The 19,272-nt window shown below is 40.0% G+C and overlaps 1 protein-coding gene across 1 annotated transcript; it reads right to left on the bottom strand.

Annotated features, from left to right (window-relative positions):
• Positions 1 to 1,071: 1,071 nt before the first annotated feature.
• Positions 1,072 to 18,580, bottom strand: API5 (apoptosis inhibitor 5). The gene is made up of 14 exons (XM_077818559.1): positions 18,389 to 18,580; positions 16,317 to 16,478; positions 14,577 to 14,670; positions 14,103 to 14,168; positions 13,508 to 13,659; positions 12,535 to 12,741; positions 10,745 to 10,849; positions 9,713 to 9,802; positions 8,685 to 8,866; positions 8,282 to 8,375; positions 6,512 to 6,568; positions 5,165 to 5,241; positions 4,532 to 4,668; positions 1,072 to 3,359 (listed from the first exon to the last, which is right to left on the bottom strand). The coding sequence occupies exons 1-14, from the start codon at positions 18,455 to 18,457 to the stop codon at positions 3,280 to 3,282; spliced, it is 1,572 nt and encodes a 523-aa protein (XP_077674685.1). The 5' UTR covers positions 18,458 to 18,580; the 3' UTR covers positions 1,072 to 3,279.
• Between the last annotated feature and the right edge of the window lie 692 nt (positions 18,581 to 19,272).

The raw sequence follows: 19,272 nt of genomic DNA, 5'->3' as shown, positions 1-19,272 counted from the left end.
CCTAAATAAAGGTAAGTGCAAAGAACTTGACTTAGGAATGAAAAATCAAATGCACAGCTACACGAGGAATAACTATCTAGAGGTAATACTGCTGAAAAGGATCTGGAGATTGTAGTGGATCACAAATTGAATGAGTCAATACAATGCAGATGCAAAAAAGGCTAATATTCTGAAGTGTATTAACAGGAGTTTTGTCAGTAAGAGACAGGGACAGAATTGTCCCACTCTGCTTGATACTGGTAAAGCCTCAGCTGGAATACTGTGTCCAATTCTGGATGCTATATTTTAGGAAAGATGGACAAATTAGAGTGAGTCCATAGAACAGTAACAGAAATGATAGTTTTAGAAAATCTGACCTAGGAGGAAAGGTTTAAAAAAAAAAACTAGGCATTTAGTCTCAACAGAGGACTGAGTGGGAACCCGATAAGTCTTCAAACATGCTAAGGGCTATTATAAAGAGGGTGGTGATCAATTTCTCCATGTTCAGTGAAGGTAGGACAAGTAATGGGTTTAATCTGCAACAGCGGAGATTTAGGCTATATATTAGGAAAAACTTGCTAACTGTAAGGGTAGTTAAGATCTGGAATAGGATTCCAAGAGAGATTGTAGAATCCCCATAATTGGAGGTTTTTAAAAACAGGTTGGACGAACACCTGTTAGTGACGATCTAGGTTTACTTGGTCCTAACAGCGCAGGAAGCTGGATGCTGACTTCTCAAGTCCCTTCCAGTCCAACATTTCTATGAATTGTAGCATGGATCACTGCAATCAGCTGACCTAAACTCATGCCATTTCTATTAGAGGTGTATCTTTCATTTCTTATCTGAAACTTTGCTTGAAGTGTTGCTTTAGATAGTTAAATAGCTACAACATTGTCTTAATGGTGGCTGCTTCTAATTTGGAGATTAAACTATTAATTCTATATATCAGTAAAATAATCAGGGAGCTCCTATTGGAATGAAAGCCATTAGAAAATAAGATACTGTAATGTCCCATTAGTGAGCCATTACAAAATGGTCTTAAAGTATGAAACTGTTTAAAACTACAGTAATGAAACAGTAAGCCACTCAAACAAAATTACAAAATGAATTTATTCCAAAAGCATAAGGGAAAGTTTACAGTTGAACAAGGTGGTGCACAGGTGTCTCCAAAAGAATTCACTGCATCAGAAATTAAGAATGAAGGGAAGGGGGGGAAACTAGCTATTTCTGAGGCAGCAAGAACTTTGCTGAAGCTGCACCCATCTCTGAAAAAGATGTCTCAGAAGTTCTCATTGAAACTTCAGTGAGCAAAGAAGCTGCTTGCATCCAGTGATTAGAATATAAATGTGCTTACAAATAGGCTTTGACATTCATTTAGAAATCTTCAAATTATACAAATTATTGCCCTTTGTGAAACAGGCTGAATTTTCAAATGGAAATAACACATCGATCCTGTGCCTATTTTCAAAATGACATTTTGATCATGTCAATTTGTATTTGAAAGCCAAAGTTTAATTGCTCAGCTTCTTACTGACCATCTGAATTTAGCAAGTGTCTTGTAATCAGTAACGTAAGTTCAACTCAAGTGCTTACGGAATGTCCAAAGTTTACCACCACTGTTCCAAAGCTGCACAGAAATCAAGTTTGGAAACAGATTCTGTAGTTTGATAGTTTTGCTGTTCTGGCTTTTTTTTTTTTTTTTAATTATTATTATTAAAGGGCCAGTTTTCTAGAAGATCTTGCACTAGTGCCAGAAATACAAATGATGCATTCCTCAGATTGCAGTGATAAATATCAGAGAATGTTAATGAAGACACCTGTGTCAGATTCACAAGCTATTCCTCACAAATACACATGAAACTAGTAGGAAAACATTACTTTTAGGCATTTGGTTTGGGGTATGGTCATCAAAATGTTGAAAATAAAAGTTAGGAAAATCTTCAGTCCTCTAAAGCCTAAGGTATTTTATGTCAACAGAAATTTGTTAATATTTCTTCCTTCCCCCCAACTTTTCTCCATTTTACTATCACACCTTTTACAATATTCAATCTCTACGAATGACCTGAGGAGAAAGTAAAAAAGTTTAAAGTGGTGAAAATGTGTGTGTGTGTGGGGTGCGGGGGGGGGGGGGGGGGAGGGAGAAGAGGGAAGAAGAGAACGACAAAACCAAACCTCTGTGCCAGATCTGCTCTTAAATAAAGTTGTATTTACTGGGTGTCCACTGTTAAATCAAAATCTTAGGTTACCATGAAGGACAAACTAGTACAGAAGTCTTTAATTCTCCACCTGAATCAAATAACATAGCTGGATTTTTACAGTGCTACCCAAAATAAAATTTTATTTATATGTTTTTAAAATGCAGTTGGTATTGTTTAAAAAAAAAAATTTCAAGTGCCAAACAATCCAGAAATCTTCAAACGCACAGGAAAGAGCCAGGCCACTGCTGCTGTCCAACTGCAATTTATGAAGCTTAATTATTGCATCTGACTTTTCCCACTCCTGAAGTACTTCTAGTTTTTTTTTTTAAACCTGTTTTACTGAAATTTCATGGCATATGCATACATATTCATACTGAACATTAAAAATCCATTTGCAAAACACCACTTTTGTATTACAATGTAGGGAGAAGAGTAAGATGTACAAAAACAAAAACATCACATTCTCCACAACTTTAAGTTAAATGATTGCTTCATGCTACAAGCAAAAATTTGTATGTCCATGTTACAGACTTTAAAAATCCAGCATTTGTCTGAATAGTCAACGATTCTGTTATAAAGAGTAAATAAATGCTAATTTAATAATGGTACTCTTCTCCACATATTGCAAGATATTGTTACAGATGAGGAAAGGATTACTGCAGCTGTCAATCTTAATGGACGTGTACCTTTGTAGTCATCCCTTTCCTGTCCATTATTTAATATATAAACTCAATTACAATATAGTTTTAGTTGAGTAATAGCTGATTTTTAGGTTAATATACAAACTGTCAAGATGTAGTTTCAGATAAAACATCTATGCTGTTTTCCAATTCCGAATAAACCCTGAAGACACTTCTAAAATAACTCAAAATTGCTGACTAATCATCCAAAAATACAGTTGTAGTTTCACTATGGACAAGTTTTGTAGTCCGTTAGAAAAGTAGATCATACATACAAAGGTATAAAGAACATTTAAGTCAGTCTTTAGCAGAAGGCAGTCCTTGAAGGGATACAGTACTCCAGGCAATCCTTTGATGAGCAGTACTTTCACTTTTACTGGTGTTTTACCCCATAATGGCTCTGGAGAATGCAATGGTCTGTTCAGTAGATTCTTCCTCGACTGCGATTACCTCGTCCTCCCCAGCCTCTCCCTCGGCCACCCCGGAAACCACCTCTCTGCTCTGAAAATAAATGCAAACGTTTATCTTATACAGGTCTCTTGTGTTTGAATAGCTGATTAAAAATGAAATTGCAATATATTATCATGCCTGTTACAGCTGTTCTGTTTTAGGTACAATTACCTGGGCTAACCCCATCTACGCAACAGTACTTAAAACCTTCCAGCAAGATTATATTATATTGGTTTAAAAGGTTCCCTGTATCAGTTTAAATTAAGAGTTTTTATTGCCTATCCATCACAATATGTCTCAAACACTGACTTCAAATGTGGCTAATCACCTCCTTAAAATTAAGCATATACTTAAGTGTTTTGCTGTATTGGTATCTTAATGTTTTCAGTTTAAGGCTCCAACACCACTGGAAGAACCAGAGGACATAAATGAACTGTTTGTATATTGGAGTCGGTTTTTCATTTAGCTCCATTAAGAATGAGTTTGATCTCACTGGAAGAACCAAAGTGTCTCAAGGTTTCTCAGGCTTCTGTTAGTAGCCTATCTAGAGTCTGATCCCAGTGGAAGCCTAAATACATCAAAACGTTTTAGACCCCTACTATTTTTTCCTCCCCTTGTAATAGTTATTAAGCCTTTAAAATTACATTAAGCTTAACTCTACAACTCTACAAAGGGAAGGACAGAACTTTGGATATTTAAAATTAGACATATTTGAATGAAGACCTCAAAGTTGACCATCCTCAGAGGATCCTGCACTATCGGGGACAAATTAGATGAACAGAATCATTTCCAGCTATAATTTCTAAAATGATATTAAAAGTTAAGATAGCCTGTAGCCCTTAAGGGTCTGCCTACCATGTCTAAAACTGGTGTTGACAAAAATTACAATATTGGAGACAACAGAATTTTCTTTGTTAAGAACAGAACATTACTTTATATCATAATATAATGTGGAATCTCAGCTTTCAGACAATTTAATCCCCAGATCTGCAAGAGACCGGTGGCTGCTAAAATGATGTTGCAAAGTTGCTTAGTTATTAGGCTGGTAAACTTATCCTCTTACTAGACCAGTGATTTAAAAAAATATAGATACAATTACATGGAAAAATCACGACAGCAAATTCTGGATCATCTGAGGATCTGGAAAGGAACTTGCTTAACTGACATCCTTCCCAGAGGGGTATAATTCACCCTGCAAGGTTCTTCCAAACTCTCCAACTTACCATAAGAAAAGCTGCCCAGGTTGCTACTGTACTTCCCACTGGGTGGGTTGTATATTTGCCTGGCATCCCTTTTTGGTCCTGCTGGAGCCTTCTTCGGTGGTGAACTTGAAGTTGTATCTTCACTAGTTCTTTTTTGACTACAAAGGCAAGAAAATATAAAGAGAAGTCTTTGAAAGATGCTGCACTATCCCCGAGGTAGTAAGTACAGACACAGTATGCTCACCCCCATAGATTAGCATTTATGAGCCAGTAGAGCTGTTAATGAAGACACTCTGGAAGATGGTATTGTGGAACCTTCCTAAAAGACTGATCCCCATTTTGATTAAATTATCTACTGTATCATCCCAGCAAGTCTTGACACCTTATACCACTCGCCAACAACTAGAGCTGTTATGTGGCTCACAGTGTGGCAAACTGGATCCTGAGACTACCACTTATGCACAATGCCTACAACGTACTATTATACAATTGTAACCTTAATTCTATCTAAGATTTTTGCATGCGAATCTTTGGTTTTTAGCTCATGTGCTGAACAACATATACTGGCAAGTTGTTGTACATCATAAAATAAAAATTCCACAATGTGTGTATGCAATAATATCACTTTAAGCAAGTTTTCCTGGTAACTCTTACCCTGCATCAGCCTTCTGTACAGGTTTCCAAGACAGCGTAACTGTGCTCTTGTAAGAAGGGGGAATGTGGAAAAGGTCCTAAACAAACAAAATTGTGGACATTTTACCACAAAATGAAGTCCACGCCAATAATACTCCATAATCTTACCTATATTATGAGTCTGCATTAATCATACTTCCCTATTCCCCCAACCTCCTTCAGACAAGCTCTTTAAAACCAAAGATGTTAAGTCCTAGGATCCAGAAACAAGAATTACCTGGATGAACCACTTAAAAAAATTCAGCTACTTTATTCCATGCACTCTAATATGAAATTCTAATTTCATATGAACAGAAGTGTCTCATGCTATGATTCTGCACAGTATATTAATATGTGTACTGTACATTACTACAATGAATTACAATGGCTCCTGTGTGGATCTCTGCTATTCCTACCACAGTGCTAAGAAGCAGCATGGGATTGAGCAAAGAATTTGCTCACACTAGAGTGCCACGGTATGAACTTTGAAGGGAAAGTATAATCAAAACAGTTTTCTTTAAAAACATTACATTAAACCTTAAGTCAGCATTTCAGGGATATATTTCTAACTATAGATACCGAAGCATTGAATGTTACGAGGCAAGACTTGCTCAATCCTTAACTTGCTTTTATGCTTAAATATCCTGTAAACTCCATCAAACCTGCTGAAATCAGACACAGCAAGTAAATGCTAAACTGAAAATCATTGTTATAGAACAATTGGCCCAAATTTCTGATCAAAATGACACTGCAAAGGACAACTGACCCATTATAGTGTTTTTTTGAAGTAAATCTTCCCCTCATGATACTGAATCATCAATTTATTGGCCTACAAACAAAGGGCTGCAACACTTAAAATTCCAGCTCCTCAGCAGGGTAATCCACCCAATTCAAGGTGGCTGGATGTCTTGATAATGATGCCACAAACTTTATACAGTGAGCAGGTAGAGTACTGAAATGGATTTCAGTCAGCCAGTCACTGTTACTTTCAATTCAATAAGCCGTTTATTTATTAATTTCCATTGTTAGTTGCTAATATGTAGCTCCAGAGAGTTCACAAAGGAAATGTACTGGAATGACAGAAGGGGAGCACTGATCTCCTCAGACCAGGAAATTAACAAAAACTTAAGGGAAGAACTTTAACATAGTGCCAATGCTGAATTTGATTTACTCCACTGTAGAGAGGATAGTGGAGCATCTTGACAATAACATTTGATCCCCATCTGGGAAATTTCTCAATAGCTCTCTGTTCCCGAGCCTTCCTTTTCAGAGATCCTTCTATTACAGACCTGTTCTATGTTTAGACATAACTGAAGATTTAAGGCTTACCTTGATTAAAACATTGATGTTATTAGTTATTTTCAAGGCGACCACTTTAATTTTGTTCTGCAAAAGGGGAAAAATACAGCAATTTTAGTGATTTGAGATTATGTCCGATGCATTTAGTGAAGACAGATATACTGGAATTTTACTGCACACCTCCAAATAAATTTCTATGACCTTGATGAGAGATCTATAGCAAATTTCTGTAAATGATTTAGCTGTTATAATTTTTAGTTCTCAGTAATTTTGCATTTAATGAAAATCAGTTGGCTATAGAATTCCAGGATCTCCAATTTTCTACCATTCTTTGTTCAATACATTTAGGTGTCTCATTCAAAACAAAATGTATGGTGTGTAACTAGGCCAAACAGATACAATCTGTGGGTGAACAAAACACTACTATAATCTGAAAGCCAAAGTTCAACTGTGACCTGTTGATCTAGCTGCATGTGGTTATGGCTTAGAAGTGTCCTCCCATCTCCAGAAGTGGCACCTGGATAGATGACATTGCCTGTCACGCATCCACTTGTATCTATCTGCCCCAATTCAGGTTTGCAATACAAACCCAGTCAAGAGAGCTTTCAGAGTAACAGCCGTGTTAGTCTGTATTCGCAAAAAGAAAAGGAGTACTTGTGGCACCTTAGAGGCTCAAATAAATTGGTTAGTCTCTAAGGTGCCACAAGTACTCCTTTTCTTTTAGTCAAGAGAGCGTAACTGAAACAAATGCAGGAACTAAGGGATGTTCAACAGTAGCAGCCCAGCAAAAACCTTTTGCAGAGAACTCTCTGTCACTGTCTTGTTTCAATATGCAAGGAAGATTGGCCATGATCAGGCATAACTACTGAATAATCAGATACTGACTTCGGAAGCTAGCATCACTGGTTTTTTGTATGTGGAGTAACATTGCTTTTGAAATCCATGATTGGTGCTGCAACAGATGGGAAACTTAACTGCTTAGAGAATTGCAGGACTGTCACATTAACAAGCCCAGGACACTGAACACTGCTTTCTGGTATAAAGCGTTGGTAAACTGCCTTTATTTAAAAAAATAAAAAAATAAATTTAAGGATAATGCTCCTGAAAGTGACAGATCACTGGTTAGAGACAAGCAACAGTACAGTGAGGTACTATGCCAGCTTCTCTCTGCAGCTCTGCTAAGCCAGTTCAATCTTCTCTGTTGCCCTCACTGTTCTAATGCTTGGCCACTGTACAGCTCTGGTAATGAGCCTCAGTCCCAATCTGCTGCACTCCCTGCTAATCAGTGCACCCAAGTCCTGATTTCCAGCATCCTCTGGCACTGCAGTCCTGTGCTCTCACACAGCTCTTTCAGCTTTGGCATGACCAAAGGCACCTAATTTAGTACTTTTGTAGTACTGAGAAATATCATCAACAAATTTGAGTTCAAATTCATTTGCACATGAGGAGAATTGAACCTGGGTCTGTAGAGGTAAGAGAATAGTGCATTCATACATGCTGTCATCTAGCACTTAATAAATCTAGAAAACATTTGCCACTTTCCAGACCACGAAACAAAGTTTATTCAAACTACAAGAGCTTTCTCGCGTCTAAAATACTTGCTATCAGCTGTATTGATAGTATTTGCCTGAAATGCAGTGTCAATCTACATTCATTTAGTAGGCTTAAGCAGCATAGTGACAGTCATTTCCCAGTATCATTCAATTTTAGTCATCTCAGCAAAAAAGGCTGGCTTTTATAATGGTTTGCAATAGCTATTCAGTAGAATTGATAAGAGAACTGCTTCCAGGGAATACATACCTCTTCTGTTTTTAAGGCTTCACCTGTTTTTCCTTGAAGTGCCAGACGAAGCTGTCGTATATAAACCTGCAACCCTCGGGCAAAATACTGTAGCCTAACAGAAAAATGAGTTTAAAGTATTTAATGAACCCCAATCAAGCCAAGCACAAAACTTCACACATTCCTGTAAAAGAATAGCACAAGGAAAACCGTGATATGACAAGAGTGTTTTTATTTTTAAATAAATGCTGAAAACATTTTTCAATCAGTTCATTATTTTGCTTTCTAATCTGATTTATGCTTCTCCCGCACCCGAACAGTTCAGCAGAGGAAGGATCAATAATATTCTACACTGACACTTCCAGTATGTTCATTGCAGCTGGGTTTGCAGCTAAAGTGATCATTCCAGTCTCTCATACATTACCTGATTTTGAAGTCTTTCAATTTCTCTGCATTGAGCTTGGACGTGAGGAAGTCTGGAAGCTTTCGCCCCAGCTGATGAAAGCTATACAACAAACACTCCACATAGCTGAACTGCAACTTGGGCTCTTCATTACCTGCATTTTCCCCATTCTCTGCTTCCTCTGGAGGAAGTGGCATGTACTCCTGATGAACACCAAGCAGAACAGATACATGAGACACTTTCACTCACCTGTTCCCTTTTCTCCACTTTTTGCATCCCACCCACTTTCACAGGAGGGCAAGGCTACGAAAAATAAAACCTCAATATAGGAAATAAACAGCATTACCAAATCAGTTAGCTAAATATGTAAGCAGGTTAGCAGTCTAATCTATTTACCAGTTTCTCTTGAATGTATGGTCATACAAAACTTCTCTTTAATTTCAGCATTTGGAAACAGCCAGTCCAGCAAACACCTAACTTATCAATACCACTCTGTGCATTGTTGGATTGTAGGGAGGACCAACTAACATTTTTTCTATAGGCTCTGCTGCAGTCTTGTACAGACTCCAACTAGTTTAAGCTACATTACATAGGGCCTTATCTATTCTGACAATTCTAACAGAGTCTCCCTTCATTGCACTAGCTCCATGTTACTATCATTTGTTTCCAGGCTAGTGCAGATCAGCTACCAACACTTTTATCAGCATCTCAACTATACCTGCTCTGAGCCAGTAAGTGTCTGTGGTAGCCCTGCCACTACTGCCAGCACGGACGGATTTTAAGATCATCATACAAACACAAACCATACTACTTTCTTCAACTTGGATCAAAAATGGTGTGTAGAGAAATCATCCAGTTCTGCAATGCTATGGAAAGATTCAACGTGGGCAAAGAGATCTTTGCACTTATTTGTCTTGAACAGAAGAATAACCAGGGGTAACTACCTTTACAGGAAGGGACCAAAGATAAATGGGTAATAAGCAACTAAAGGTCACTCACTTTTAGGAGTGCATTTTTTATTATTGTATCACAGCAAAAGTCTGCCTTACCAGTAATTTATCAAAAAGCTTCTTCAAGTTTGATTCTAACTTTTCCATGTCACCACAAAACGAACTCATTTCAGCAAGTAGTTTCAATACCTACAAACAAGAACACCTCTTGGTAAAGCTAAGAGTTATAATCACATAGTTGCATAATTTTAAATAAAAGTGGATTGCAACATTAACATGGCTTCTTCAGCATATCACAACATTGAATTGCCACAAACATCAATCATGATTTTGTAAAGTCTATAAAATACAACTCATGCCAGGTGAGGGACATCTTACCTTTAATGCAGGCTTTAAGTACCAGAGATTTGTAGAGAACTAAAATTAACATGTGACAGTAATATTTATACATGTATCTTAACAATTGTTAAGCAGTGAATGCCAGACTAAGCTTGTCTGAACCTCCTGTCTGCAGTCTACCAGATATTCATTCAAGCCTCCTTCCTCAATGCATTTAAGTTCCTCCTAAAGCCTCACTCCCTCCATGATATCCACAAGAAGTGACAATAAAAGTAATGAATATAAAAAGGTATTCAAGTTATTCCCTTCTGGCTTCTCAGTGCCTCTTGTCTATCTGGCTCTTTCAGCTTGTAAGCTCTTTCAGGCAGGAATTTTTCTTTTGTTTGTTTTGCACAGCACAAGCACATTGCTGATAAAGAGGTAACTATGAGGGGACTATTTGGAAGACAATGTGAAGGAATAGCAACAGCTTGGAAAGTTCAGTGAGGTTACCACATGACTAATGACTATAGTCATTATTCCTCTTAATTAGGGTAAGGCTTTTGCTTTCTGTATTTACTCTTAGGCATTAGAAGGTTCTGCTCAACCCAGCTCCATCAGCTGGCAGAGTTCTGTGATCTTTCCTCATGTTATTAACTAGAAGAGCCATAGAACAGTAGATCAGCAAATTGCTGGAAAACACACTGAAGTTTTTACAATCTCAAGAGTGTTATGCAGAGAAACACTCACTTCTGCAATAAGCACCATGATGTGTACATTTGAGGTTTATTAGCTCTTACAGGCTTAGCTTACCTCTAACTGGATATCAAGGCCCTCCACTGGAGTAGTCAGGGAACTGAGGTTTGGTAACACATGCTCGCAGAAGTAAGTCACAAACCTTGTAGAATGAACATTTTTCTGTAAAAGTTCAGAAAGACACTAAGGTTACTGCAGGAATTTGATTTAATTTTTTCCCACCTTCCCTGCCCAATGGACACCCATCATTTTGCTACCCCTTAGCTAAATTTCTCCCTTCAAAACACACGGGTCCTTCCAGCTAAGAGTTGTGCCTAGGCTACAGGTGATTTTGATAAAATTGCAAATGCTTATTTTTTCCTATCTGTAACAGTTCCATTTCCCGGAAAACAGGCTTTAAACTACTGCAGTATGCCTGGCAATGCACCGAGTTAATCAATGTTTAAATTTAAATCCATCAGCAGAACATTTGTCTATTGGACTCTGCTCTCACCTCTGCAATATTCCTAACCCTCACTGAGAATGGAGCAAGAGGGTGAACTTAGGATTCAAATCCAGCTCTCTCTCTTGACAGCAGATAGTGCTAGGTCAGCCCAGTGGATATGAGGTAAGACACTATGTATAATTAATAGCATACCTGGCAAATATTCACTTTTTATGTCTAAAGAGGGGATTGTTACAAGATTCTAAAGTCTCAGCCAAAAAAAATACAACCCAGGAACTTTTGCAAGGGCTCATCCCTCTCTGGTTGTGTGAGTGCCAGTGTTTTAAAAAGAAGTTATTAACCTATTTCTGAAGTTAGGCTGAAGCCTTTTTTCAGTGACTCTCTTTCAGTACAAGTGGTAATCTGTGTCTGATATAGTTGAGAGATGGCGCTTTCACTTGGCCAGAAGTCCTTGCCCATGACCTTAAATCCTGCCTTTATCTTATGATGACTTTCCCTTGCAAGACTGGAGCAAAAGCTGACAAAACTCTTTTGAACACAGGATGTCTCAGAAGTTGCACAGTTCCCTCTGTGCTATAGGTACCAAAAGAAACAACCACATTTTCCTTTAAGAGAGACTGTCAAAGTCTCCTGGAGTGGAGGAGTGCATCAAAAACAGTTAAATCAGTGAAAGTGTTAGAATTTCAGCGGATTCTCCATTTTACAAGATGGGGAGCTAGGGTTCAGAGATTAAATAACCTACCAAAGATCACAAAGGAACTCTGTGACACAGCCACAAATATAAGCCAGTGCTTTAATCACAAGGACATACTTCCTTTCCCATACCCCTCTTATAATGTTGACTTGTGATGTTTTCTGAAAGAGCAGTTCCTAAAAATTACATTGGGCACGTAGAGCCAAGGCAACAGAATTGCCCATCTGCCAGGGATGCTAACAATGAGAAGAAAGAATGGTATTAAAAGCCTTCTGTAACCATGGAAGAAAGTTATCTTTACTAAATTAAGCCTAGAAATTGCACAGAGTTTATTAGAGAATCATGTTGGCAAGATTCTCTTCCATAACCAATAAAGAAAATTTCAATTCTCTCAGCTAACACACTAAGACAAATACCACATCTGCTGACGAATAGAGGTGGGAGACTGAGACATCATTCACATCAAATTCTTCAATTTGTGAGAAAGCAGGTACTTAAGGAAGACACAAGTTCTTATGATTTACAAATCTGAATGGAAATTCTCCAGAACAGATCAGTCCAAAATACATGTAAGACTTAGGTCAGAGAAACTGCTGACTATAAGTCACAGCTGTACAATCACTCTGACACAGCTAGTCATGACATTAAAGACATTACAGTCTGCAACTTTAATATCGTACTAACTATACAAAGGAAAGAAATACATACTGAGAAGAGTGGCACTGCCTGTCGAGTGCACTGCAAGAGTCTGTCCACACAATCTGGATCGGACGGATTAAAAGTTTGCTCCAGGTCAGCTTGTTCAGCCACCAGTTCCACCAGTTGCTGCCTCCCGCTCACTGTCTGTAAGCTTTTTAAGCCAGATAATATCTTCATGAAAAGGACAAATTCCTCACCCGTCACATCTTCAAGGACCTTAAAATAAAAGCAGAAAACAGAATCCCACTGAGGCAATTTGTAATACCCGTCTCCTATTACACTTAAGTTGGTAAATAGCACTGTTATCCAATAGTACAGTTTTAGCTCCCTACATTTTTTAAAAAATGGGAAAACATACAGTATCTCTGTATATGCCTCTGGGTTAAAGTAACGAGAGGGTGCCACAGACAGAAATGCTATCAAATTGAGCATAGGACCTCACTTTGCTCAGCCAATTATTTTTAAATATCGACTCTCTTTAGATTACTAACAAAAACTTGAATGCCTAAAACTGAAAGAACTTTAACCATGTAATTTACTTCTTATTGTTTGGACAGTTTTCTTGATTTTTGCATTTCTCTCAGTCTGGACAATGAAAACAGATTATAAATAAAAGTGGACAAAATAGTTGCGTCTGCATTGACACAGTCACATAATACTGTAACATCTGGGTTGCAAACACAGAAGCATAGAATATCAGGGTTGGAAGGGACCTCAAGAGGTCATCTAGTCCAACCCCCTGCTCAAAGCAGGGCCAATCCCCAATTTTTGCCCTCCCCCCCCCCAAGAACTGAACTCACAACCCTGGTTTTAGCAAGCCAATGCTCAAAACAACTGAGCTATCCCTCCCCCAATCACAGAATCATGTATACAGTCCCATAACTGTGCATGGCGTTTTAAACAATTGAATACTGGAAACCTTTCTATTACAAAAAAAGCTGATTTAACAGAACCTAAATTTGGAGTGAAATACAACACTTACCTTCTTTGATTCAGTTAATATGAGCTCCTCTACTTCCTTTGTTAACACTTCTTCAGGAAGGGTCTTGAGTTTGGTAGAGAGGAACTTGATAGCTCGTTCTCTCACAATATCCTCTCCCTGAAGAATCTGACTGAACAAGCCTCCCAGTGTCCCTGAAATCCAAACAATTACATTAATGCAAACCGTTCAACAATTTTATAATTATGATATACAGTAAAAAGAAAAACTACTTTCCAAATTGGAAAAGCTCCAGAACTTATTTTAAAATTGCTAGTTTTAGAAACAAGGTAAACATACACCACAGCAGGAAGAAATAGCTCTTAAGGGCATAGATCATGCCTTCCTGTATGTTTGCATATCAAACACCACATTTTGGGTGCCACTATATTACAAAGTTGTAATGGCTCTGTATTTACATAAGCCAAACAGCTCAAGATCTGTGACACAGAACAGCAAGTGATAACATTTGCTTAAAATTCTACACTGCCCTGCAGCAGATACAAAAACCATTCCTGATCTCACTCCTTGAGACTTATCAACGACTGGTGAGCACTTTAAACAATAAAAACATTATATATAAGAGTCTGCTATTTACCTTTAGCATCCATCTTAAATATACTTAACAGAGCATTGTTCACCAAGTTGAATTCTGCGGAATCATCTGGGGAAGAGAAAATTCAAAGTCATGCATCTTTCTGATATGCTGAAGTAAGGGCAAGAATAAGAGGTCAAAAGAATACTTCAGCATAATACAAAAAGGTTTCTAACTCCTGACATCTGGTTACAAAGAGCAAGTCACTGCAGAGTTTAAATGTTTAACAAATATTTCCTGTCATCCTGGCATATTTGCACTGCAGATATAAGATGTCAACGACAGGGGAAAAGAAATGGAGCAAAAACAGGATATGAAGACAACTGTGGCAGATTGCTACACAACAAGCTAATGAATCAACAGAGGAATTCAGTTTCCACAACTATAACTCTCTTCAACCAAACCAGCCACAAACATACATGTAACAGAAGCACATGGCAGCAGGAAATAGGCAAGGAAATCATCAGTACACGTTACCTGACTGCAGAAGCTGGGTCAGTATGTCTGCCACCCGGGGAAGATTATCTCCTGTGGCAAACTGAGGCAGCTCCTTGATTGCTTGGCGTCGGATCTGTCAAAATGAAACACTGTCATCATCTGAACAGAAGAGTCAAAATCTTAGCACATAATTACAGGCAGATTAGAATCAGTGCAGTCTCAAACAAGGTTCAGAAGAAAAACAGCTGAATGAGAAAAACAATCACGCGTTTGGTATCTAAACCAACAAAGCGTAAGATGATTTAGGGCTAGTCTACACTGGCAATGCTAAAGTGCTGCTGTGACAGCGCTTTAACGTGCCTTGTATGGTCATGGCACAGCATGGGGGGAGAGAGCTCTCCCAGTGCTCTAAAAAACCCACCTCCACAAGGGGCGTGGCTTCCAGCACTGGTGCACTGTCTACACTGGCGCTTTACAGCGCTGAAACTTGCTGCGCTCAAGGGGGTGTTTTTTCTCACCGCTGAGTGAGACAGTTGCAGTGCTGTAAATTGCCAGTGAAGACGAGCCCTTAGTGTGTGACTTCTGCTATCTTTTACTTCCAGTTGCATCCCTGAATTAAATGCTGAACTCAAATATTCTGAATTGCAGATGCTGATGTGAACTGCAGAACCCATGTGAGGTTTCTGATTTATCTAACTGCTGTGCCATTAGTTCCATACCGAAAAGTCTCTGCCCCGGCTATTAATCAGACACTAGTGACAACTCAAACTTCAACATTTATGGTTGGTTTGGAGAAGTCTTATGAACAGATATTTGCAGATTATAAAATAACTATGATTTCAACTTGAGCCTAATTTTGTTGGGAAAATGCCATTTTAACAGATTCTTTAAATGCTTACATAAAAAAAATCACTAACGGATCAAAACCTCACGAACCAAATTTGGATTAAAAAATAATACAACTTCCATCCTTTATCTGATCATTTTCTACCACTTCTAGATAGGTATTATGGGCTAAAACAGAAAGGATAGGTTCGTTTAGTGTACAAGACAGAGTCAGAAATACTGAGTTTTCTTCCCAGCACAACTGAGACTTCCTGTCTGACCTTGTGCAAATCACCTAAGTCTCATTTCCAGAGGTGCTTAGCCTACAGAATCCCCCTCAAAGCAAACCAGAGTTGTCGGTGCTTAGGATGCCTGGAAAATCAGGTGTTTTTTTTAATTTTGTGCCTCATGTTTCCAATGTGTAAATGTAAAATGGTAGAAATATTTCCTTACCTTCAAGAGAAGATGTAAGGCTTAATACGTGTAAAGTACTTTGATATAAAAAAAGTGTTAGGAACATGAAAAGTATTTTTAGTTCAGTCTCTGGCTAGAGAATTTTTTCCTGTAACTAGAAAGGGTCGAGTCACAAGGGATGGTGAAGAAAAAAACCCAACAAAGATTTAGCCGGTGATAGAAGATGAGTACAATTACAATGTGTTCTTCAGACATTATTAGCATTATCATGAGCTAAGTGACAGGCATCTGTAGGAATCAGCTTACTTCACCCAAAGTGATAAGAATTGCTTTGACTGAAATAAGAGGAAGGCACTAATGTAGTGTTAATTTAATTATAATTTTATGACACACAGACATAATATGTTTTGAAACATATGGACACTGAAGTCCAATTTTTTGGAGGAAAATACTTATATAAAATGGGAGAGGAATAAAAGGGAGCACAAAATAAAACTCAATATAGCAGCATGCTACAAAATGTCCAGCAGGTATCCTTACAGAAACATCTTCATCTTCACAGAGGTCCAGTTGGGCATTGATAGCTGAATCAGCCAGCTCAGGGAAATGTTTGAAGAACTTTGGAATAAACTGTGCTGCTAGCCTCTTCTCCTTGGCACCTCCCTTTACGCCATCCAATATCACCTGATAAGCATCTTTATGCTAGAAGAGAAGACAGACTATATAAAGCAGAGCATACTTTGGATTTCCCTAGGACCTAGAAAGGACTTTTTACTCTCAGTTGCACTTCAGTTTCATCATTAATACAGCAACCTATTTACAAAAAGTTCACGTATATTAATGATAAATTAACTGGACCATAATTTTCTTTGGCATAACTGTACTGACTACTAATCAAACCAACAAAATTATTGACCAAAAAATAAAGGCTGCATTTAAAGAAAAAAAATTACTGTCCAAAGCACCAATAAGGTAGGAAATGGCCTTATGGTATTCTACTTCTTATGAGTGGCAAAATTTCCACTGACTTCAGTAAGAGTAGATCAGGTACTTAACAGACAATTGGATGAGTAAATCACCTTCTGTTCAGCTGAATAACGTTAAATTTTTATTTATACCATCTAAGAGCCAAATGCTGCAATCAGATCCACATGAGCAGACCCTAAAACACAAGCAGGGTCACAATGAACTTGATGATTACCAGGGTTCCATGGCAGGATCAGAACCTGGAAATCTACTATCTAGACAGGGGAAGGAATTATTATTTGTAAAAGCTATAAGAACTACAATAATTAGTTTCTCTCTCAGATCAAGTTTGACATTTGATCTTTCACCTGGCCTTGCCAGGGCATTTTTTTTTAAATTAATCTAGCAACCCAGGAAATTCTACTGAGAAGCTTTTCTTTTCATGCTCCAAAGATGACTGCTGGCCAGAACTGGACAAGCAATCTTTCTGTCCCCAAATTGTACATTAGTACGTGACAGTAATTCACAGATGAATAATTATATTGCTCTTAATCAAATAATTGTTCTTACCACCTGTATTTTAAATAAACTATTGAACATAATTTCTATACTTGGAATTATGTTTTCTCACTGACCAGTAACCCCTCAGTTGTCATTTACTTTGACTATTTTCATTTTCACTCCTACATCTGCTTAGATGTTCAACACACACAGGCCCAGATCCTGCAAGCTCTTCTGCACATCCTTAACTCTACTTGTTTATGTAAAGTTATGCAGGATGGAAACCTTAAAATTCTAGCGGAAATTTCCCAAACAGCATACTATAACTGGAGCAAAAAATCCGAATACTTTATTCTAAAGAAAATGAACTGAGTTCTATTTTTAACACCCTACTCTCCTCAGTATTGCAGAAAGGATGCTTTACTTAGCACAGCCTGTTCTGTGTGGCGATAATAAATTTAAAAGCTGTAAGACATGTCTTTTTTTCTTTTTATGACTGCCACAAGTTTTTCTGGGTCAAACACTGATCAAAGCAGGTCTGTTTTCTGAGACTGAGTTAATAACTCCAACCACCTAACACCACATTTAAAAGAGAGCCTCAGGCCTGACAAGCAGGACAGAGCTTCAAGGAACTGATTTTTCAGAGGTGATGGCTACCCACAACACCCAATAAAACGGAACAGGAGCAGTGGGGGCTGCGCACTTCTGGAAATCAGGCCTTCAACGTCCCGGAGAAACGTTGGCTACAAAACCCTTTCACGCCTGAGATCAAAGCGGCGTGTCACGAATGCAAAGTCGAGTCCCCCTCCAACAGAAGGAGGCCGGGTCTGCAGCCACAGCAAACGGCCGGAGAAGAGACGAGGGCCAGGCTAATGCCACTGGCCCAGGCGGGCGCGCTGGGCGGCGTGCGCAATATTTTCATCAGTTACTTTTTTTTTGCTTAACCCGCTGCCCCCCAACCTGCTCAGCCCCTGGCCGATCCCCCACTCCTGGGCCCCCCCCGCCCCAGCAAGCCGCCCCTCCACCCTCATCCCGCTCCTTCCAGCCCGGGCCAAGCCTGCGGCCCGCAGCTTCCCCCCAGCCGGGAGCCGCCGCACTCGAGCCCGGGGCTTTCCGGGGCCGTGCAGGCCGCGGCCGGGACCCACCTGCCCCGCAGTCTCGGTGGCATCGGCCAGGATCCCATAGTTGCGGTAAAGCTCCTCCACGGTCGGCATCGTGCGGCGCGGGCCGGAGCTGGAACCGAGGCCGCCGCGGCTCAGGGCTGCTTCTCCGGCGGCTGCTGCTCAGGCGTCTACCGCCTCGGCCGCTGCGACTGCTGCTGCGGCTGCTGCCCCCGAGCGAACGCACTCAGCCCCGCGCCTCCTGCGGCAGCGACCCCTGCAGGCGCGGCGGACTCACTGCGGCCGGGCGGGGATGCGCAGAGCCGCCGGGGGAGCGCGCCCCTGGGCAAGAGCCCGGCCGGCGGACTGCCCCGGCGGGCCGCCTCTTGTGCAGTGTTGCAGGCCGGGGCAGCAGGTGCTGCTGTCCTGCTGGTCCCCCAGGAGCAGACCCTTGCCCTCCCCAGCTGCCCCCAGCGGCGCCTCCGCCACAGGAACAGCTGCAGGGACCCCTGGCAGAGCCCATGTCCATCCCCAGCCCTGCAGGGAGCCTGTGGTCTGATCGCCTCGGGGCACTGCAGCCCTGGGCTTGGCCCCAGCTGCTACCCAGGGGAGTCATTAGCCAGCAAGGCCTTGTCCACACACAGACACAGGTGAAAGGTGCAGAGCGGGAGTTGCGGGCTTTGGTGTGTGGCTGCTCGGAGGGGCTCATGAGTGGCGTGATCCTGCTGTAGCGTAAACTGGGTGTGTTCCACAGGGTGCAGCTAAACAGTGCTTAATTTGTAATGAAAGAGCTGCTGAGGCTCAAGCAATTTTTTTTTACTTTCATAACTGACATGGCAAGCGGGGTTACAAACTGCCAAGCCTAGAGGTGTTGGACATGGGCTGTGGGTGCACCACCAGCTTGGGGAGGGTAGCCTGTGGCCCAGCCC

The sequence above is a fragment of the Eretmochelys imbricata genome, chromosome 6 (assembly GCF_965152235.1).
Source record: "Eretmochelys imbricata isolate rEreImb1 chromosome 6, rEreImb1.hap1, whole genome shotgun sequence".
Lineage (NCBI taxonomy): Eukaryota > Metazoa > Chordata > Testudines > Cheloniidae > Eretmochelys > Eretmochelys imbricata.
The sequence above is the reverse complement of the archived record's forward strand: the minus strand, read 5'-3'. Positions and strand labels throughout refer to the sequence as shown.